This window comes from Oryx dammah, unplaced genomic scaffold (assembly GCF_014754425.2).
Source record: "Oryx dammah isolate SB20612 unplaced genomic scaffold, SCBI_Odam_1.1 HiC_scaffold_2, whole genome shotgun sequence".
NCBI classification, from domain to species: domain Eukaryota; kingdom Metazoa; phylum Chordata; class Mammalia; order Artiodactyla; family Bovidae; genus Oryx; species Oryx dammah.
In genome coordinates this window covers 26,920,258-26,943,361 of record NW_024070186.1, presented here as the reverse complement: position 1 = coordinate 26,943,361, position 23,104 = coordinate 26,920,258, and the positions used below count along the sequence as shown (strand labels likewise).

Genomic DNA, 23,104 nt, shown 5'->3' with positions numbered 1-23,104 from the left:
ACATTATGTTAGTACACAGAGTATGCTGAGAATACAATTAAAATTTTTTTTGGCTGCGTTGGTCTTAGTTGCAGCACATAGGCTCAACTCAATAGTTGCATTGCACAGGCTGATCTCTAGTTGAGGCACACAAACTCAGTAGCTCTGAACTGCGTGGGATCTTAGTTCTCAGACCAGGGATTAAACCCACGTCTCCTCCTCTGTAATACAGATTATTAATTACTGGACCACCAAGGAAGTCCCAAGAATGGAATTTTTTAAAGAAAAATTAACTGATTCAATTAAAACAGACAAATATAATCCCTAGTAATTTTTAATATAACATGAATGATAAGTAGATACGTCAGTATTTTGTGAAGTTCGCTTAGGGCGTTACATTATCTGATAAACTGATGTTGTTCAGCTGTTCTTTGCGACCCCATACACTGCAGCACGCCAGATTTCCCTGTGCACCACCATCTCCTGGAGTTTGCTCAAACTCATGTTGAGTGCGTTGGTGATGCCATCCAACCATTTCATGTTCTGGGTCTTAGTTGTGGCAGGCGAGATCTTTATCTTCATTGTCACATGTAGCATCTAGTTCCAGGACAGGGGATTGAACCCTGGTCCACTGGATTGGCAGTGCGAAGTCTTTGCCTCTGGACTACCATGGAAGTCCCAAATCCTTTCTTGAAAGTACCTTTCTAGTTTGTTTTGCAGTATATATAAAGAATCTTAAAGAAGTTTATAATAAAGTTTCTAAACCCTGTCAGAGCCAAGCCCCCTTTTGGTAGCATGTTTTATTTATTTTAAAATGTATTTGGCTGTATCAGGTCTTGATTGCATCATGTGAGATCTTTCATTGAAATCCATGGGCTTAGTAGTTGTGGCACTCGGCCTTCTAGTCATGGCACGTGGGCTTAGTTGCTCTGTGGCATGTGGGATCTTAGTTCTCAACAAGGGATCAAACCCGTGTCCCCTGCATTGCAAGGTGAATTCTTAACCACTGGACCGTCAGGGAAGTCACTGTGGTATGTTTTATAATACTTATTTTGCTGTATTAAATAAGAAATTTATAGGTAATATCTGCTTGCGTACATTAAGAAAAATGTGATTTAATTAAAAGAACAGTCATTTGTGATAAAAAATATTGTGCTATTTATGTGCTAAAAACAGTGTGCTATTTACATGCTAAAGACACTCAGGTACAATTGTAGTAGACCACAGTGTTAGTTGCTCAATCATGAGCAACTAACTGCTGTATGCAACCTAACGAGCTGCAGCCCACCATGCTCCTCTGTCCATGGGATTTCCTGGCAAGTAAACTGGAGTGGGTAGCGATTCCTTTCTCCAGGGACCTTCCCGAACCAAGGATTGAACCCTGGTCTCCTGCACTGCAGGCAGACTCTTTACTGTCTGAGCCACCAGGGAAGCCCATGTAGTAGACCATGCTGCTGCTGCTGCTAAGTTGCTTCAGTCGTGTCTGACTCTGTGCCACCCCATGGACTGCAGCCCACCAGGCTCCTCTGTCCCTGGGCTTCTCCAGGCAAGAATACTGGAGAGGGTTGCCATTTCCTTCTCCAATGCATGCATGCATGCTAAGTCGCTTCAGTCGTGTCTGACTCTGTGAGATGCTATGGACAGCAGCCCACTAGGCTCCTCTGACTACAGGATTCTCTAGGCAAGAATACTGGATTGGGTTGCTATTTCCTTCTCCAGTAGCAGACCATGCACTAGTGCTAAGTCGGTTCAGTCGTGTCCAACTCTTTGTGACCCTGTGGGCTGTAGCCTGATAGTCAGATGCTTATATGGGTAGTTTGATCACTTGTGAATATATTGATGACAAGTAAAGGCTGACATTGAGATATTGTGTTGGTACCTTAAATTCCATGTATAGTACGTGCAGCTGCTACTTTTGAATCTGTATCATGGATCACAAAATAACAGACCAAAAGGAAAAACCATTACTCTGGTTGCATGGCTTTTCATTTGTATACAGAGCCAAATGTCACTGAACACTGCTCCCTCAGGAACTGTTAACAGACACTTCAGGGGTTTGGGGCTTCAAGAAGCACAATTTCCACTAATGTACACACAAGTAGAAATTACTCTGTCATGTTGTATGCCATTTGAAAATCTGCAGTTTAGAGATACTGATGAACACAGACATTAAGAAGAGATAGCGTAGCTCTTGGAGAAGGCAGTGGCAACCCACTCCAGTACTCTTGCCTGGAAAATCCGTGGACGGAGGAGCCTGGTGGGTTGCTGTCTGTGGGGTCACGAAGAGTTGGACACACAACTGAGCAACTTCACTTTCACTTTTCACTTTTCATGCATTGGAGAAGGAAATGGCAACCCACTCCAGTGTTCTTGCCTGGAAAATCCCATGGACCGGGGAGCCTGGTGGGCTGCCCTCTGTGGGGTAGCACAGGGTCGGACACAACTGATGTGACTTCGCAGCAGCAGCTCTGACCTGAGTTCTTCCTTTGGACTACTATAAGTGTCCTGAATAGTAAAACTTTTAAAAAAGTATATAATCTGTATGTTCTCATTGATGAAATATTGAAAATAGCAAATATTTATTTATAGTTATTTTTGAACCAAATTTATATATTTCCTTCCAGCCTTAATTTGTTTCTTTCATTTTTGTCTTCTAGTTTTGTTGAGATATAATTGACATACAGCACTGTATAAGTTTAAGGTGTACAACATAATGATTTGAGTTACATACATCATGCAATGATTACCACAGTAGGGTTAATGAATATCTGTTATCTCATATTGATACAACCTTAAAGAAATCGAAAAAAATATATCTATTCCTTATGATGAGAACAGTAGTATTAGTTATTTGTATCATGTTATACATTACATTTCTAGTACGTATTCATCTTGTAATTGGGATTTTGGTACCATTTTACAACCTTCATCTTATACCCCCTGCCTCTCTCTCCCCCTTCCAGACTCTAGTTTTCCAGCCTAAATTTCCATGCATTAGGTTGTACTCATGATTTTTTCCTTTTTGCAGTGAACAGAATTCTAATTGTACTTACTATACTGCTTTATATTTTATGCTATATATCATCCATAAACATTTCTAATATACACATTTGACAAACCAGTGTAACTAGCTGCTTAATATGCCATCAGATGGGGGTATATCATTGTTTTTCTATATCTTCATGATTGGACCATTGGTTTGTTTGCAAGTTTGTCATTTGTGTATTTTGCTTTGTGTATGAACATTTTTCAAAATTCAGGTTTTTAAACAGATAATTAATGAGTTAGTAGGTTTAAAAAATTTTTGAGACTCAGTGCATATTTGCAGATATTTTCTAAAAGCTCTTTAGAGTGCCATCTTTTTTTTTTCTTCCCCAACCAAATGGAATTCAGGAGCTTGGTTCCCGACAAGGGTGGAACCTGCATCCTCTGCAGTGGAAGCTCTGATTCTTAGCTGCTGGACCACCAGGGAAGCCCCCCAGCTTCTGTTTTTAGATGATAAATTTTAATATTTTATCTCAATACAAATGATAAGATTATATTGAAATAACTTCTAAATGATTTAGCAATTATTCTCTAGTAATTTTTAGAATTACTTTAGAGAGATCTTTTACATGAAATGATAGTGATTCAGATAAAATAACCATCTTTAACAAATGGAGTACTATACTGTTCAGTTTTTCAGTGTTCAGTATAATGGATACTTTATTGTAAATCGGTCAATAAATAAGGCTGATAGACATGGGGGGACAGAAACCCAGATAAATCAAAATCCTGTCACTTGACTGTGATTAGAACCTGCAGGTTTAGATAGTAAATGTGGTGTTCATGATAAGTGCACTGCCCCTTCCAGTTTTTTTTTAATGATCATATAACTTCGTTATATCCTATAATAGTAAAGAAATAAATATTGAGTAAATGCTATTCCATTTAATATTTTTTAAAATTCCCTTTCAGTCTCTACCAAATTTTTTCCCCATGATTTTCTAAGAAGTTTCTGTCTGAACTTCTTGTTCTTCTGTGTGAGGTCGATGTTGGTTTCTGCTTATCACTTTATTAAAAGAAGTAAGATCCAGTAGTTTTGCTGGCACATTGCTAGGGAAACTGAGAATGTTTAAACCCCTTCCTCTCTTTCTGCCAGTGAACAATTGACAGGATATGGGCTTGTAATTACACTCTATGGGCTTAGTTGAGCTAATTGTCACTGCTGAAGTTCCTTTGCCCTCTGATAGCTTCCTTGAAAAGTTGTTTTCATAAGTAGTTTCATGCTTGTCTTCAGCCTTTGATCATTTGCTTAATGCTGAAACTAAAGAGCCATACCTTACTGAGGTAGGGTCTTGTGCTTGCTATGCCAGGGTAAGCCTGTGCTAGAGTAACTCTACGAAGGGTTGTTGTGCTAGGGCAACCCTGTGAAAAACATTTCCTTTAAGGAAGGAGAGAGAAAAAGGGTAAACCTAAAGAAAAAATCATTATAAAGTATGTTAATTGCTTGGAAAAAAAATCTGACTTTGGCCTTGGCTGTGTCTCTGTGTCGCCTAGATAATTTATGTAATTTCTCTGGGCCTTAGTTTCCTAATTTTTAAAATAAGACGAGGCTGCCACTCCTAAGGTACCTCCCAACCTGAAACCATGAGTTACTTCTCAGGTTGGACACTCGGGTGTGATGCTCCTTATAAGATAAGGGTGCCTTAGGGGAATAGGAACCAGAACAGATTTATTTTTATACAATTATGTAGCAGTAATTTAATTTTCTTCAGAATATTATAAAAGATTTATCTGATACCAGTTGGTTTGTTACCTTATTTGTTTTATTTTTTTTTTATTTTATTTTTTTTACCTTATTTGTTTTAGATCAGATAAAGGACATACTATTTTTAATTTCAGCACATCACATTTTGAGAGTATACCCCCTCTCTCAGTACTTAGCTTAAAAGTGTTGTGAAAGAAGCTCCTAAGTGCTGCAAGTTACCCTGTGATTTTAGGTAGACTACCCCATCAGTATGTTTACTAAGGGTCTTGAAAACTAAGAGCCACTTATACACACCTTACATTACTCTCATCAGATAAGGGGCTAAAGTCTTATTGACTTAAGAGCTCCTTTTGCCCTTCAAGAATTACCTGAAAAGAAAATGGCCAAGTATAAGAAACACTATTATTTGACAAGTAGAATTACTATTCATTCAGTTCAGTTCAATCACTCAGTCGTGTCTGGCTCTGTGACCCCATGGACCGCAGCACGCCAGGCTTCCCTGTCCGTCACAACTCCCGGAGTTTACCCAAACTCATGTCCATTGAGTCAGTGATGCCATCCAACCATCTCATCCTCTGTCGTCCCCTTTTCCTCCTGCGCTCAATCTTTCCCAGCATCACAGGTTTTTAAAATGAGTCAGCTCTTCGCATCAGGTGGCCAAAGTATTGGAGTTTCAGCTTCATCATCAGTCCTTCCAATGAACACCCAGGACTGATCTCCTTTAGGATGGACTGGTTGGATCTCCTTGCAGTCCAAGGGACCCTCAAGAGTCTTCTCCAGTTCCACAGTTCAAAAGCATCAATTCTTAAGTGTTCAGCTTTCTTTACTAGTTCAACTGTCACACCCATACATGACTACTGGAGAAACCATAGCCTTAACTAGATGGACCTTTGTTGGCAAAGTAATGTCTCTGCTTTTGAATATGCAGTCTAGATTGGTCATAACTTTCCTTCCAAGGAGTAAGTGTCTTTTAATTTCATGGCTGCAGTCACCATCTGCAGTGATTTTGGAGCCCCCCAAAATAAAGTCAGCCATTGTTTCCACTGTTTCCCCATCTATTTGCATGAAGTGATGGGACCAGATGCCATGATCTTAGTTTTCTGAATGTTGAGCTTCAAGCCAACTTTATCACTCTCTTCCTTCACTTTCATCAAGAGGCTCTTTAGTTCCTCTTCACTTTCTGCCATAAGGGTGGTGTTATCTGCATATCTGAGGTTATTGATCTTTCTCCCAGCAGTTTTGATTCCAGCTTGTGCTTCTTCCATCCCAGCATTTCTCATGATGTACTCTGCATAGAAGTTAAATAAGCAGGGTAACAATACACATCCTTGACGTACACCTTTTTCTCTTTGGAACCAGTCTGTTGTTCCATGTCCAGTTCGAACTGTTGCTTCCTGACCTGCATACAGGTTTCTCAAGAGGCAGGTCAGGTGGTCTGCTATTCCCATCTTTTTCAGAATTTTCCACAGTTTCTTGTGATCCACACAGTCAAAGGCTTTGGCATACTCAATTAAAGTAGAAATAGATGGTTTTCTGGAACTCTGTTGCTTTTTCGACGATCCAACGGATGTTGGCAATTTGACCCCTGGTTCCTCTGGCTTTTTTAAAACCAGCTTGAACATCTGGAAGTTCACTGTTCACATATTGTTGAAGGCTAGCTTGGAGAATTTTGAGAATTACTTTACTAGCGTGTGAGAAGAGTGCAATTGTGCAGTAGTTTGAGCATTCTTCCGCATTGCCTTCTTTGGGATTGAAATGAAAACTGACCTTTTCCAGTCCTGTGGCCAGTGCTGAGTTTTCCAAATTTGCTGACATACTGAGTACAGCACTTCACAGCATCTTCTTTTAGGATTTGAAATAGCTCAACTGGGATTCTATCATCTCCACTAGCTTTGTTTGCAGTGATGCTTCCTAAAGCCCACTTGACTTCACATTCCAGGATGTCTGGCTGTAGGTGAGTGATCTCAGCATTGTGATTTACTGGGTCGTGAAGATCTTTTTTGTATAGTTCTTTTGTACAGACTAGAAAAATTGTGGAGATCCCATTAATCCTTTGAGAAATAGTAGGAATTATTCTAGAGCAGTGACTCTCAAACTGGGCAGTGTGAAATGCCTCCTATAAGATGCTTCTGAAATTTGTGGATGGTGATTTTGTTACTCCTGTTATTACAGTGATTGGGGGAGGTACTACTATTACATAATGGTTAAAATCTTATTATTATCTGATCCTAGATCTCAACTTGATTTACATAAAGAAATAATACAAAATATTTTTTCATGATTTTAGTACATTAATTTTGGAAGATAGAGATTTTTAAAATCTCTGGCACCAGTGGCTTTTGTGGATTTAATCAGTCTGCATTTGTAGTTGTCACATCCATGGTGATTATATATAGAGATTCAAACCTCTGACTACTCTATTGTGCACATAATGGTTCATGTCCAGTTTTTTACATAGTGAAATACACATTTTTATTTTGTTTTATTTCTTCTTTGTATTATAATTAGAAGATCATATGGGTTTATTTTGAAATCAAGTATATATGTATGTAAATCATATTAATAATTCCATTTCAGGTTTTTAAAGTATTTGTAAATTACTTAAAAAGTACTGAACATGAGGATTGAAAACCATTCTCTTAGGTAGTATTTAGCTTGAAGTACTTTGAAAACCTTGAGAACTGGTTTAATAAAAGTACTTTTATTAAAGTGACACACAAGTATAGTGTTAGGCTGTAATTACATACTGTAGGTTTATCTGGAATATTTACAAAGTGTGACAAGCATTCTAGCTCAGTACTATGAAAATATCAAGGTAGAAATTTATATACCTGAATGTAACTTTTCATTAGGGTTCACCTTCATTATCTGCAGAGGTTTGATTCCAGGAGCCTCACAAATACCAAAATCTGCCCTCATACTATATTCAGTATTGTATGATAAACCATAAAGGAAAAGCATATGTAAAAGAATGTGTGTGTGTGTATATATATATATTTATATGTATAACTGAATCATTTTGTTGAATGGTAGAATTTTGCACAACACCATAAATCAACTATACTTCAATAAGATATATTTTTAGAATAAGAAATTGAAGATAGGGGAATTGATTTTGGAGACTGGTGTGATGTTGCTTTAGTAAGCAAGGACCATGGTGAACTGTAAAGCTAAAGGATTAAACTTTATAATGCATTTTGAGATGGCAGGACAAAATATTTCATCATTGCAATTTATAATATTTTGCCAGTTTTTAAGTATTTAAGGCATTATGATTGTTAAATATAGCATATTTGAAGTAAAATTCTGCTTTCTTTTCCTCTATATTAAAAACAGTGGTTGTCAGTTGACACCAGGTTGGGAGTTCCCCAATCTAAATTTAATAGAAGATACCATTTTATGGAATAAACAGTTCTATAGTCACATATTAGTTGAAAATACATCATTTTTTGGTAATGGCTGTAACATTATTAGAAGTGCGGCACAGAGGGAATACAGTACTTGATAAGACCTATTTCATGTTTCTCTTCACATGACAGGCATTTATGGATTGGAGACAAGATGGTATTAAGCAATCGGAATTCTGTATGTTGGGACTTCCCAGGTGGTCTGCTGGTTGAGAATCTACCTTGTAATGCACAGCACCCAGGTTTGATTCCTGGTTGGGGAACTAAGATCTCACATTCGGTAGAGCAAATAAGCCCACAGGCCACAAGTTACTGAGCCCATGTGCTCCAAAGCCAGTGCTCCACAACAAGAGAAGCCTGTGTGCCTCAACAAAGAGCGTATGTAGTGCATGAAAGATCCAGGAAATACCTGCCCAGTCCCAACCCCCCCATCCCCTGCTCAGCCCTGGTGAAAAAGTGATATCTATTTCGAAGCTCTTTATGGTATTCATTATACTAGGCACTGAAGGACCCCACTGATGACCATATAGTTCCTTTCTTCCTGTCAAGCATGATATAAATTGCATTTTTAACGAGACTTCCCTGGCAGTTCACTGAGTAAGATTCAGTGCTTCCACTGCAGGGGGAGTAGGTTCCATCCCTGCTCAGGGAACTGAGTTTCTGCCTGCCGTGCTTTGGGGCAAAGAAAAACCAAAAAAAAAAAAAAAAAAATCACATTTTTAATGATAAAATATAATTGGTCTACTAGTGATTTCATGGGAATACCAGACCACCTAACCTGTCTCTTGAGAAATCTGTATGCAGGTCAGGGAGCCACAGTTAGAACTGGACATGGAACAACAGACTGGTTCCAAATAGGAAAAGGAGTACGTCAAGGCTGTATATTGTCACCCTGCTTATTTAACTTCTATGCAGAGTACATCATGAGAAACGCTGGACTGGAAGAAACACCAGCTGGAATCAAGATTGCCGGGAGAAATATCAATAACCTTAGATATGCAGATGACACCACCCTTATGGCAGAAAGTGAAGAGGAGCTAAAAAGCCTCTTGATGAAAGTGAAAGAGGAGAGTGAAAAAGTTGGCTTAAAGCTCAACATTCAGAAAACGAAGATCATGGCATCCGGTCCCATCACTTCATGGGAAATAGGTGGGGAAACAGTGGAAACAGTGTCAGACTTTATTTTTGGGGGCTCCAAAATCACTGCAGATGGTGATTGCAGCCATGAAATTAAAAGACACTTACTCCTTGGAAGAAAAGTTATGACCAACCTAGATAGCATATTCAAAACCAGAGACATTACTTTGCCGACTAAGGCCCGTCTAGTCAAGGCTATGGTTTTTCCAGTGGTCATGTATGGATGTGAGAGTTGGACTGTGAAGAAAGCTGAGCACTGAAGAATTGATGCTTTTGAACTGTGGTGTTGGAGAAGACTCTTGAGGGTCCCTTGGACTGCAAAGAGATCCAACCAATCCATTCTGAAGGAGATCACCCTGGGATTTCTTTGGAAGGAATGATGCTAAAGCTGAAGCTCCAGTACTTTGGCCACCTCATGCGAAGAGTTGACTCATTGGAAAAGACTCTGATGCTGGGAGGGATTGGGGGCAGGAGGAGAAGGGGACGAGAGAGGATGAGATGGCTGGATGGCATCACGGACTCGATGGACATGAGTCTGAGCGAACTCCGGGAGATGGTAATGAACAGGGAGGCCTGGCGTGCTGCGATTCTTGGGGTCACAAAGAGTCAGACACGACTGAGCGACTGAACTGAACTGAGTGATTTCTATAGAATATGAATTAATTAATTCATTCAGGCAGAAGTAAGTGTTTATTGAACTGGAAATAGCAAGAGACTGGGGAACTATCCCATAGTGATGAATTTTAGTATAGTGTACTCCTTTGCTGACACGGATGTGCCCTGGTACTCGGGTGCACAGAGGAGTATTAGGGACAGATTCCGAGAGCCTAGAAGTGTGAGAGTTGGTCAGGATGACATGCTAGGGAGAGGAATGATAGATTTAAGGTAGAAGGCAGGAAAGAGTATGAGACCTGGTGATAAGTGTCAGCAGTTCTGCAGGGCAGGATTAAGGATAGTACATGTGGGAGTGTTGAATGACAGATCTAGAAAGAAGGGAAGGCAGGGGCCCATGAATTCATTCCTATAATTCATTTTAAATATGACTACTTCATCAAGAAAGTCTTAAATCTACCATGGTGATTTTCCCTTTAATAACTGAGAAGTTTAGAATTTTGAATCTGGGGAGTTGATGCTGTTGGGTAGTGAGGTGTGGTTTCTTTGAAAAGATTGCTACTCTAGGCTCCAGAGGCTCAGGAATCCTCATCATTGCTAGTTGCTGGTAAGGGTGAGGTTTCAGAGTTTTTGTTTTTATAGTTTTGTGCTCCTATATTACTATTGATATTCCTCAGGTGATTTGGTTTCAATTGTGACAATCTTGCCAAAAATCTATGCTAAAGCAACCAGGGGACTATACAGGTTTATCTTGATTATAATTCTGATGTTTCATAAACCCATCTCAATTTTAAATGCCAACTTGAGTTTGTCCTCTCAGTTTTTATTGACAACTCCTGACTCTCGTATGTATCCTGGCTCTTGGTGTTCAGGAGATAGCTTTTTCCTGTTTGTCTTTGCATGGTGTTATTTGAATATAAGCAAAGCATGGTCTTTAAAATTTGATGTACAATGTTTTCATTATGCACATGTTTCTTGAATATCTAATACTTGCAAAGTTGAGAAGCTCCTCCACTGAAAACAGTTTCTAAGGCTGTTCTGGAGTGATTTGCGTAAAGCATTTCCAGGATCAGTGTCTGTTAATGGCATCTTGTAGTAACTTTGTGTGGTTTTGTTCTTGTCGGTGAAAGTTATCAGTTTAAAATTACTAAATATAGTGATTTCACTATATGCTGTGGTGAGAGACAGTCTTTTAAAAAGCTTGGCACAAGATGTCAAGGAGCTTACAGTCAGGTAATGTGGTTTAATATGGTGAAATGTCTCACACTTTCTGGTGCTTTAGCAGTTTTTATGGTATATTATAGTATCATAGCTCAGTCGGTGAAGACTCTGCCTGCAGTGCACGAGACCCAGGTTCAATTCCTGAGTTAGGAAGATCCCCTGGAGAAGGAAACGACAACCCACTAAGTAGTCTTGCCTAGAGAATCCCTTGGACAGAGGAGCCTGGCAGGCCTGGAGAATCCCATAGACAGAGGAGCCTGGCAGGCTGCAGTCCTTGGGGTGGGAAGAGTTGGATACAATCCCATAGACAGAGGAGCCTGGCAGGCTGCAGTCCTTGGGGTGGCAAGAGTTGGATACAACTTAGCGACCAAATCACCACCAGCAGTTATTATGTAGAGTGTAGAGTTGGGCTCACCCTCCAGAGTTGGACCCAAGTTTGGACTCATTGGAAAAGACGTTAATGCTGGGAAAGATTGAGGGCAAGAGAAGGGGGTGACAGAGGATGAGATGGTTGGATGGCATCACTGACTCAATGGACGTGAGTTTGAGCAAACTCTGGGAGACAGTGAAGGACAGCGAAGCCTGGCTTGCTGCAGTTCATGGGGTTGCAAATAGTCGGACATGATTAGTGACTGAACAACAACAACAAATGGCTCAGACTCCTTTTCTGGTGCTTTAGCAGTCATTATGTAGAGTGTAGAGTTGGGCTCCCTCTCCAGAGTTAGACCCAAGTTGATATCCCAAGACTGCTACTTTTTATCTATGAATGAGATCTCAAATTATCTAAGTCTTAGGTACTTCCTTAACGAGTGGTAGTATTACCACAGGGTAGTAGTCAGGATAAGATATAATAATGCATGTAAAGATTTTAGTAGAATCCTGATACATAGTAAGTACTTACCTTTAGTGTTATAAATTCCATTATCCCTTGAGCTTTTTAAAAAATTACTGTAGGAGTAGCAACAATAGTATTTGGTCCTAAGTTCATTAAAAAATTACAAATGGCTACTATGTGTAATCACTCTTGGAGAAACAAAGTAGTTCAATATATACAACTCACAGCTCAAAAGAACTTTTGGTTTTTTTATTCAAAACAAACCTTGGGCCGATTATGGTTGGGCATTCTTTACTCAGTTTTCATAACCATGATATAATGTTGTTTTCATCATTTCACAGGTAAGGGAACTTAAGTAGGAAGAAGATAATGTGATTTGCCCACGACATCTTCATTATTGAGTGATGGAGCCAGGTTTACAACTTGGGTGTTAGACTCTGAAAACACAATCTTTAATTATTGTCTGTTCTGTCTACAGAAATAAGGCTGGCATGTCTGAAGGATTCAAAACCTTTATCACAGTGGCAGTGTGCTGGATCTAGGCTATGACGTGTAAGAGTTAAGGAGGGATCAGTAATGGCTAGGATGTTGAGGGGAGGGAGTTTAAGTGACTTATAAAATATCACATAACTGATAAATGGTATAGGTGGAATTTAACAAAACCTTTTTGTTATGAAAAATAGCAAACATATACAAAATCAGAGAAGTAATACAGTGTACTCCTCATGTTCTAACCTCAGTCAATACCAACGTTTTGCCTCTCATTTTATCTATTTCTCTCATTTTTAAAAACGGCTTTATTGAGGTACGGGCTTCCCTGGTGGCTCAGATGATAAAGAATCTGCCTGCACAAGTCAGGAGACCCGGGTTCAATCCCTGGATCAAGAAGATCCTTTAGAGAAGGAAATTTTAACCCACTCTAGTATTCTTGCCTGGAGAATTCAATGGACAGAGGAGCCTGGTGAATTACAGTCCATGAGAGCACAAAGTTGGACATGGGACTAACACTTACTGAAGGATAATTGACTTAAACTACACATATTGAAAATGTGTAATTTGACATATGTACATATCCCTGAAACCATCATCTGACAAGATCATGAGCATATCCATTGCTCCCAAGAGTTTCCTTGTGTCCCTTGGTAATCCTCCTCTTTTACCTCTTCCCGCTTCCTGCCACTTCTTGCAAATAGTTGACTCATTGGAAAAGACCCTGATGCTGGGAGGGATTTGGGGGCAGGAGGAGAAGGGGACGACAGAGGATGAGATGGCTGGATGGCATCAGTGACTTGATAGACATGAGTTTGGGTAAACTCTGGGAGTTGATGATGGACAGGGAGGCCTGGCGTGCTGCAATTCATGGGGTCGCAATGAATTGGACACAACTGAACCACTGAACTGAACTGAACTGAACTGAACTGATACCTTCATATCATTAGGTGTATATCTAGAAGTGGGGTGACTGGATCATATGGTAAATATACGTTAAGAAACTGCCAGACTATTTTCCAAAGTAGCTCTGTTGTTTAACATTCCTGTCAGCAATGTATGAAGTTCCAGGCCCTCTCCCTGTCTGCCCTTGGCATGGTTGGTGTTTTTAATTTTAGCCCCTGTAAGAGGTGTGTATCGTATTGTAATTTTAGTTTATATGACTGTTATTAAGCCTTTTTGCCATCAGTCTATCTCCTTTGATAGTTTCTGTTCAAATCTTTTGCCAATTCAAGTAAACTGAGTTTTTCTCTTATGATTGTATATTGAGAGTTCTTTATGTATTCTGGATACCAGATCTTTATATGGTTTGCAAGCACTGTCTCCCTTCTGTGGATCATCTTTTTATATTATAAACAGTGTCATCCTTAAGGGCAGAAGGTTTTAGTTTTGGTGATGTTCATTTTATCAATTTTTTGTTTTGTGAATTGTGCCTATGGTGTCATATATTTAAGAAATGTTTGCCTAATCCAAGAGCACACTATTTTCTCTGTGTTTTCTTCTAGAGGTTTTACAGTTTCAGTTTTTACATTTAGACCTATAATCCATTATTAGTGGTATGACATATGAATTGAGCTTCATTTTCTTTGCTTATGGATGTCTAGGTATTCCAAACTGGAATAACTAGTTGAAGCACCATTTGTTCAAGTGACTACCCTTCTTCTCATGAAATTACCTTTATGTCTTTGTTGAAATCAGCTGCCCCTTCACATTTTAAAAAAGGGAATAATCTAAAGCACATGCCAAGGATAATTTCATTTTATCCCAATGTATATTTATTATTTATCTGACTGATAAAGACTGATTTTTAGAAACATAACAAGCATTCTATTATTATACCTCACACAATGAAGGTTCCTTAAAATCATCTAATATTTAATTCATATTTTACTTTCCCAGATTGTTTCAAAGCAGCCTTTAAAGTTGACCAGTAAAGGGCCTTTCTCTATTATTATTGTCTCACAGTTGTATATATTTGATGTGTTTCAATCCATGGATGTCATTATTCTTTTTGATGACCCAAATGCTTTAAATTGGATCTTGTCTCTTTTGAAACAAGATTTGGATTTTTTGAATAAATGAGATTTGAACCTTTTTCTTTTTTAACTTTATTGCCCATGTTCTTCTTAGGATTATTGTTATGCTTTCTTGAAGGAAGCACTTAAAACAGATGATACTTAAATGGCCCACTTGGAGGGTGTATTTGTTGGAAAACTGGTTTGGTAAGCGGAGTGTCTTTTTTTTTTGTACAGTTCTTCAGTGTATTCTTGCCACCTCTTCTTAATATCTTCTGCTTCTGTTAGGTCCAGACCATTTCTGTCCTTGATCGAGCCCATCTTTGCATGAAATGTTCCCTTGGTATCTCTAATTTTCTTGAAGAGATCTCTAGTCTTTCCCATTCTGTTGTTTTCCTCTTTTTCTTTGCATTGATCGCTGAAGAAGGCTTTCTTATCTCTTCTTGCTATTCTTTGGAACTCTGCATTCAGATGCTTATATCTTTCCTTTTCTCCTTTGCTTTTCGCTTCTCTTCTTTTCACAGCTATTTGTAAGGCCTCCTCAGACCCCCATTTTGCTTTTTTGCATTTCTTTTCCATGGGGATGGTCTTGATCCGTGTCTCCTATACAGTGTCACGAACCTCATTTCATAGTTCATCAGGCACTCTATCTATCAGATCTAGCCCCTTAAATCTATTTCTTACTTCCACTGTATAATCATCAGGGATTTGATTTAGGTCATACCTGAATGGTCTAGCGGTTTTCCCTACTTTCTTCCATTTAAGTCTGAATTTGGTAATAAGGAGTTCATGATCTGAGCCACAGTCAGCTCCTGGTCTTGTTTTTGCTGACTTTATAGAGCTTCTCCATCTTTGGCTGAGAAGAATATAATCAATCTGATTTCGGTGTTGACCATCTGGTGATGTCCATGTGTAGAGTCTTCTCTTGTGTTGTTGGAAGAGGGTGTTTGCTATGACCAGTGCATTTTCTTGGCAAAACTCTATTAGTCTTTGCTCTGCTTCATTCCGCATTCCAAGGCCAAATTTGCCTGTTACTCCAGGTGTTTCTTGACTTCCTACTTTTGCATTCCAGTCCCCTATAATGAAAAGGACATCTTTTTGGGGTGTTAGTTCTAAAAGATCTTGTAGCTCTTCATAAAACCGTTCAACTTCAGTTTCTTCAGAGTTACTGGTTGGGGCATAGACTTGGATAACTGTGATATTGAATGGTTTGCCTTGGAGACGAACAGAGATCATTCTGTTGCTTTTGAAATTGCATCCAAGTACTGCATTTTGGACTCTTTTGTTGACCATGATGGCTACTCCATTTCTTCTGAGGGATTCCTGCTCATAGTAGTAGATGTAATGGTCATCTGAGTTAAATTCACCCATTCCAGTCCATTTTAGTTCGCTGATTCCTAGAATGTCGACGTTCACCCGTGCCATCTTGTTTGACCACTTCCAATTTGCCTTGATTCATGGACCTGACATTCCAGGTTCCTATGCAATATTGCTCCTTACAGCATCGGATCTTGCTTCATCACCAGTCACATCCACAACTGGGCGACCAGTCACATCCACAACTGGGTATTGTTTTTGCTTTGGCTCCATCCCTTCATTCTTTCTGGAGTTATTTCTCCACTGATCTCAAGTAGCATATTGGGCACCTAATGACCTGGGGAGTTCCTCTTTTGGTATCCTATCATTTGGCCTTTTCCTACTGTTCATGGGGTTCTCAAGGCAAGAATACTGAAGTGGTTTGCCATTCCCTTCTCCAGTGGACCACATTCTGTCAGACCTCTCCACCATGACCCGCCCGTCTTGCGTTGCCCCGCGGGCATGGCTTGGTTTCATTGAGTTAGACAAGGCTGTGGTCCTAGTGTGATTAGATTGACTAGTTTTCTGTGAGTATGATTTCAGTGTGTCTGCCCTCTGATGCCCTCTTGCAACACTTACCATCTTACTTGGGTTTCTCTTACCTTGGGCGTGAGGTATCTCTTCACTGCTGCTCCAGCAAAGCACAGCCGCTGTTCCTTACCTTGGACGAGGGGTATCTCCTTACCACCGCCGTTCCTGACCTTCAACGTGGGATAGCTCCTCTAGGCCCTCCTGTGCCTGCGCAGCCACTGCTCCTTGGGTTTCTCCTCCCGGCCGCTGGCCCTGGACTCAGGCGTGGGTGGCTCCTCCCAGCTGCCGCCCCTGGCAGGGTAGCTCCTCTCGGCCGTTCCTGCGCCCTCGCAGCCTGGCACTCTAGGCCGCTGCCCCTGACCTCGGATGTGGGGTAGCTCCTCTTGGCCGTGCATAGTGAGCTGGCTCGCAGCCACCTGCGCTTAGTGATGGAATTCCAGTTGAGCTGTTTCAAATCCTGAAAGATGATGCTGCAAGTTTGGAAAACTCAGCAGTGGCCACAGGACAGGAAAAGGTCAGTTTTCATTCCAATTCCAAAGAAAGGCAATGCAAAAGAATGCTCAAACTACTGCACAATTGCACTCATCTCACATGCTAGTAAAGTAATGCTCAAAATTCTCCAAGCCAGACTTTAGCAATACGTGATCTGTGAACCCCTTGATGTTCAAGCTGGTTTTAGAAAAGGCAGAGGAACCACAGATCAAATTGCCAACATCTGCTGGATCATGGAAAAAGCAAGAGAGTTCCAGAAAAACATCTATTTCTGCTTTATTGACTATGCCAAAGCCTTTGACTGTGTGGATCACAATCAATTGGAAAATTCTGAAAGAGATGGGAATACCAGACCACGTAACCTGCCTCTGGAGAAATCTGTATGCAGGTCAGGAAGCCACAGTTAGAACTAGACATGTAACAACAGACTGGTTCCAAATAGGAAAAGGAGTACGTCAAGGCTGTATATTGTCACCCTGCTTATTTAACTTATATGCAGAGTACATCATGAGAAACGCTGGACTGGAAGAAACACCAGCTGGAATCAAGATTGCCGGGAGAAATATCAATAACCTCAGATATGCAGATGACACCACCCTTATGGCAGAAAGTGAAGAGGAGCTAAAAAGCCTCTTGATGAAAGTGAAAGAGGAGAGTGAAAAAGTTGGCTTAAAGCTCAACATTCAGAAAATGAAGATCATGGCATCCGGTCCCATCACTTCATGGGAAATAGGTGGGGAAACAGAAACAGTGTCAGACTTTATTTTTTTGGGCTCCAAAATCACTGCAGATGGTGATTGCAGCCATGAAATTAAAAGATGCTTACTCCTTGGAAGAAAAGTTATGACCAACCTAGATAGCATATTCAAAAGCAGAGGCATTCCTTTCCCGACTAAGTTCCATCTAGTCAAGGCTATTGTTTTTCCAGTGGTCGTGTATGGATGTGAGAGTTGGACTGTGAAGAAGGCTGAGCGCCGAAGAATTGATGCTTTTGAACTGTGGTGTTGGAGAAGACTCTTGAGAGTCCCTTGGACTGTAAGGAGATCCAACCAGTCCATTCTGAAGGAGATCAACCCTGGGATTTCGTTGGAGAGAATGATGCTAAAGCTGAAGCTCCAATACTTTGGACATCTCATGTGAAGAGTTGACTCATTGGAAAAGACTCTGATGCTGGGAGGGATTGGGGGCAGGAGGAGAAGGGGATGACCCAGGATGAGATGGCTGGAAGGCATCATGGACTCAATGGACATGAGTTTGAGTGAACTCCGGGAGTTGGTGATGGACAGGGAGGCCTGGCGTGCTGTGATTCATGGGGTCGCAAAGAGTCGGACACGACTGAGCGACTGAACTGAACTGAAGGGGAGTGGCAACATATCTGTGAACACAAGTCTAGCAGCAGGAGGCAAAACTTGTGGCATAAGAGCCTGGACTGTGGAATTGTTGGAGAAGCAAAGGAATACAGGCCAGAGTCATAGGGCAAAAGGCCTTGCCAGCTGTTTTGTGGGATATGATTTTTTTTTAATACTTCGATGATGGGTCATGGATCGAGATTTATGACATTTTGTTTCATCGATTGATAGAAAATTATTTTTGAAATAAAGCTCTCTTGATTCCCACTTTTCATGGAGTTTGCCAAGAAAAACTTGGCTGAAGAATCCAATATCAATCCTCTAGGATTCTCTGGAGAGAATCCTGTGTTGCGTGGTCATTAACTGAATTTCTCAGGACCCTGTACTTCTTAAACCTTTCATCTTTTACATGTCATATAGTTATGTTGAATTTGAGTCAGTATGCTGTATATACATAATTCATGTAGTGATATCCGAAAGTATTTTAAGTAATGTGGCTTAGTCTTGCTTAATTTAATTGGCCTCCTGTTACATTGTTTGCTGTATTGAAATCCAAGGACTAATTGTCGGTTGGTGGGCTTTACCACGTTTTAGTATAAAATCTGGCTTATTAATTCACTGAGTTTTACCTACTGATTTCTAGAGCCCTGTGGTTATGAATGTGCTTCTACTTCATGATGCCTCCTGCTATGGCAGACGTCCTTGACATCTGGGCAGTGGACTCACAGATAGCGTCTGATGGCTCCATACCTGTGGATTTTCTTTTGCCCACTGGGATTTATATCCAGTTGGAGGTGCCTCGTGAAGCTACCATTTCCTGTATTAAGCAGGTATGTTACTAGGTGAGCTTTCTATAAACCTAGCTTACTCACTTTATCACTTGGAGGATATATTCCTCCATTTTAGGATGGTATTAATGTGTATTAATACCATTCTAAAGAGGTATTAATGGTATGGTGAATTGAAGAGAAGTTTGTAAGTTACTATATTTTAAAGATTTCAATCCATATTTTGTTTTGGATCTTCTTTTTGGTTTATATGTGTATAGACACACTCACACACACACACACACACACACACTATTTAAAGATTTCAATCCATATTTTGTTTTGGATCTTCTTTTTGGTTTATATGTGTATAGACAGACACACACACACAGACACACACACACAGACACACACACGCAGACACACACACGCAGACACACACACAGACACACACACGGCTTCCCTGATAGCTCAGTTGGTAACAAATGCAATGGTTCGATTCCTGGGTTGGGAACATCCACAGGAGAAGGGATAGGCTACCCACTCCAGTATTCTTGGGCTTTCTTTGTGGCTTAGTGGGTAAAGAATCCACCTGCAATGTGGAAGGGTTCAGTCCCTAGGCTGGGAAGGTCGCTTGGAGAAGGGAAAGGCTTCACTCTCCAGTATTCTGGCTTAGAGAATTCCATGGACTGTATATACCATGGGTTCACAAAGAGTCGGACATGGCTGAGCCACTTTCAATTTCTTGTGTCTGTGTGTGTTTCTATATGTATATGTATATATATATATAAATAAACATATTCATTCTCACTCCTACTCACTTTTAATTAAAAAAAAAATCCATGTGTGATACCTGAATTAAGACACACTAGCGTATGTCGGCTAGTTTGAAACATTTGTTCAGGTTATCAAAAGGAATTTGACATTGTCAGAGAAAGTTTTAAGGTAATGTTTTTGTATTTATTGTCTTTGAATTTGTCACTTTAAAAAAAAAAATAAATATGAGTTTTGGTTCATCATTTCTTTTCTCCTTTTCGTTCCCTTTCTGTTCCCTTTCTTTTGTCCCATCCCCACTAGTTTTCATGGTCACTCTGGGGGAAGAAAAGGTTTTCTGCTATTTACTAGATTCTGCCTCCCCACCCCCATAATGAAGGGTATGTCCTCACTTGAAAACAGATTCTTTCATGTAACAAGGCTTGCCTGTTTGTTAGCTGGTTTTTTTCAAGTGAATTGATGAGTGCTGTTTGATTTGTAAAGACTGTGACTTATAAGTGAAAGTATTTTTCTGACTTTCTCTTTAATGTATGTCAAATAGCTGAACCCAATATGGAAGCCCAGTATAGGATTGTGATCTTTTTAAGAAAAAAATATTTATGACAAAGTACTAGAGTTGGAATAGCCTCTCAACTGTTTTCCAAGCTTCTTCATTGGGGAGCCATAAAAATTCTAGAACTGCATGATCCCTGAAGAGAAAAAAAATTAAAAAATGTTTTAGGCACCTTACTGGTGCAGAGAGTACATTTATTTTTCTAGTCACCAGTGACAGGTATGGATGATTGTGGCTATAGCTGAAGCTTAATTAACTATTGAAACTCATTTAAAAAATTTTTTTAAATGTATTGTTGTAAAATGACATTAAAATTCATCAGAGTCATTTTTAGGCACATAATTTTTGGTATTAAGTGTATTCACAGTGTTGTCCAATCCGTTACCACTATCCATTTCTAACACTTTTCATCATCCTAAACACAGAATGTATACTTACCAAATAATAAACTCTGTTCCCCAAATCCCTGGTAATCTCCATTCTAGTATTTATTCTAGCTACCTCATGTAAGTGGAATCACACAACAGTCAGCCTTGTGTCTTGCTTTTTTCACTTAGCCATAGTATTTTTAATTTCATTCATGTTGTAATATGTATCCAAATTTCTTTCCTTTTTAAGACTGAATATTATTGTATTGTATGGATATACCACATTTTGTTTATTCATTCATCTTTTGTTGGGCATTTTGGTTATATTCGACTTTTAGCTATTGAGAATAATGCTGTTCTGAACATTGATGTTTAAGTTTCAGTATGAATCCTTGTTCTCCATATGTTGGATCATGTGGTAATTCTGTTTTAACTTTTTAAGAAACTGCCAACCTTTTTTTTATAGTGGCTGTACCATTTTACATTCCCATCAGCAGTGCACAAGGGTTCCAGTTTCTCAAAATGCTGGCCAGAACTTGGTATTTTCCTTTTTTAAAAAATAATAACCATTCTTCTGGTTGTGACGTGGTACCTCATTTTAATTTTTATTTGCATTTCCCTAATGGCTAATAATGTCACGTTCTCTTCATATTCTTGTGGACTTTTTTAGAATTTTTTGTTCAAGACCATTACCCATTTTCTAATTCAGTTGTTTTTTTGTTTTTGAGTCATAAGAGTTCTTTATGTATTTTGGATAGTAATCTCTTGTGAAATATATATTTTGAAAATATTTTCTTCTATTCTGCGGTTTGCCTTTTTACTCTCAAAATAGTGTCCTTTGATTCAGAAAAGTTTTAAATTTTGATGAAATCCGATTTACCTATTATTTCTTTCTTTCTTTTTTGCCTAGCATTGATTTTTTTCTGTTTTATGTAACTGAATCTGAGGTTTGGCCATGATTTTCATTTTTCAGCTGTTGGCTTTTGTCCTGGTTGCAATTAAAATATGTAATCCATCTTGTATTTGTATAGTGACCTTCTTTTATAGGATCTCATTTAGGAGAATTCAGGGGAGATGATGAGAGATTGATTCTGCTCGTCCTGACAGGACAGTCCTAGTTAATGGAGATAATGTTGGTGAACAGAAAAGAATTCAGGACAGAAATAATGTAAATTTTGTGTGAAGGTGATAGATGATACATACTTTAAATGTTCTTTTTTTATTAGAAGTTATTTATGTTTACAAGAATGCTGAATATGAAAGTCTTCATTGATTCTTGCTCTTCATAGGTACTTACTTTTAATACTTTTGTTTTTATAAATTATTTTTAAAATTATACCATTATGTTATTTTACAAGAGGGGGTTAATACTACTCGTATTCTCTTCCAATCTGCTGTTTTAAAAGAAACCAACTGTGATATACCTTGTATACTTTATGCATTACCATGTTTGTCTATCTTATTTTCATAGTTCTATAATATTCTGTAATTCATTTAACCAAACCCGTATTGCTAAACATTTGGCTTGTCCTCAGTTTTTGAGTTTTCCAATAAGTGCTACAGTGAGCATCCTTGTAGATATGTCTTTGTACATTTGAGCAAGTATTTCCATTTCATAAAATGTCTAATTGTTTTTTTATGCAGATGTTATGGAAACAAGTTACCAATTACCCAATGTTTAACCTCCTTATGGAAATTGACTCCTACATGTTTGCATGTGTGAATCAAACTGCTGTATATGAGGAGCTCGAAGATGAAACAAGAAGACTCTGTGATGTCAGACCTTTTCTTCCAGTTCTCAAATTAGTGACAAGAAGTTGTGACCCAGGGGAAAAATTAGACTCAAAAATTGGAGTCCTTATAGGAAGAGGTAATTTAAACAATTCTTAGTATGAATTTAACGATTGTTGCTAGATATATCTATAAACATGTAGTAAGTACGCTCTATAAAATTGCTTTGCAAGGAGTGGTCGATGGTATCTGTGTTACCAGTTTTAGATAAATTAAAAGCAGAAATCAAAAATCAATCTTTAGAAACTTCTCTAACAATGTGATATTGCCACAAAAAGGGCTTTTAAAATTTTTATCTTTTTCTTTTCCAGTGACTTATTTTTTTAATTTATTTTATTGAAGTATAGTTGATTTATAATGTTGCAACAATTTCTACTGTATAAAGAATGATTCAGTTTTATATACACATACATATAATACATACATTCATTTGGATATTCTTTCCCATTATTATTTATCATAGGATATTTTATATAGTTCCCTGTGCTACACAGTAAGTAGGCTTTGTTGTATATTCATTCCATATATAATAGTTTGCATTTGCTGACCCCAACCTTCAGTTCATCTGTCCTCCACCCCCATCCTCCTTGGCAACCATAAGTGTCTTCTCTATGAATCTATTTCTTTTTTGTATATAAGTTCATTTGTGTCATATTTTGGATTCCGCATATAAATGAC

At 38.9% G+C, this 23,104-nt stretch overlaps 1 protein-coding gene across 1 annotated transcript in view; it reads left to right on the top strand.

The window, feature by feature from the left end:
* The first annotated feature begins 18,832 nt into the window (after window positions 1–18,832).
* The window catches only part of PIK3CB (phosphatidylinositol-4,5-bisphosphate 3-kinase catalytic subunit beta), a 99,953-nt gene continuing 95,681 nt past the window's right edge, over window positions 18,833–23,104 (top strand). Inside the window, exons 1-2 of the mRNA XM_040233687.1 lie at window positions 18,833–19,003; window positions 22,280–22,505. Of these exons, the coding sequence (XP_040089621.1) occupies window positions 18,833–19,003; window positions 22,280–22,505 (397 nt within the window). The remainder of the gene's footprint in view (window positions 19,004–22,279; window positions 22,506–23,104) is intronic.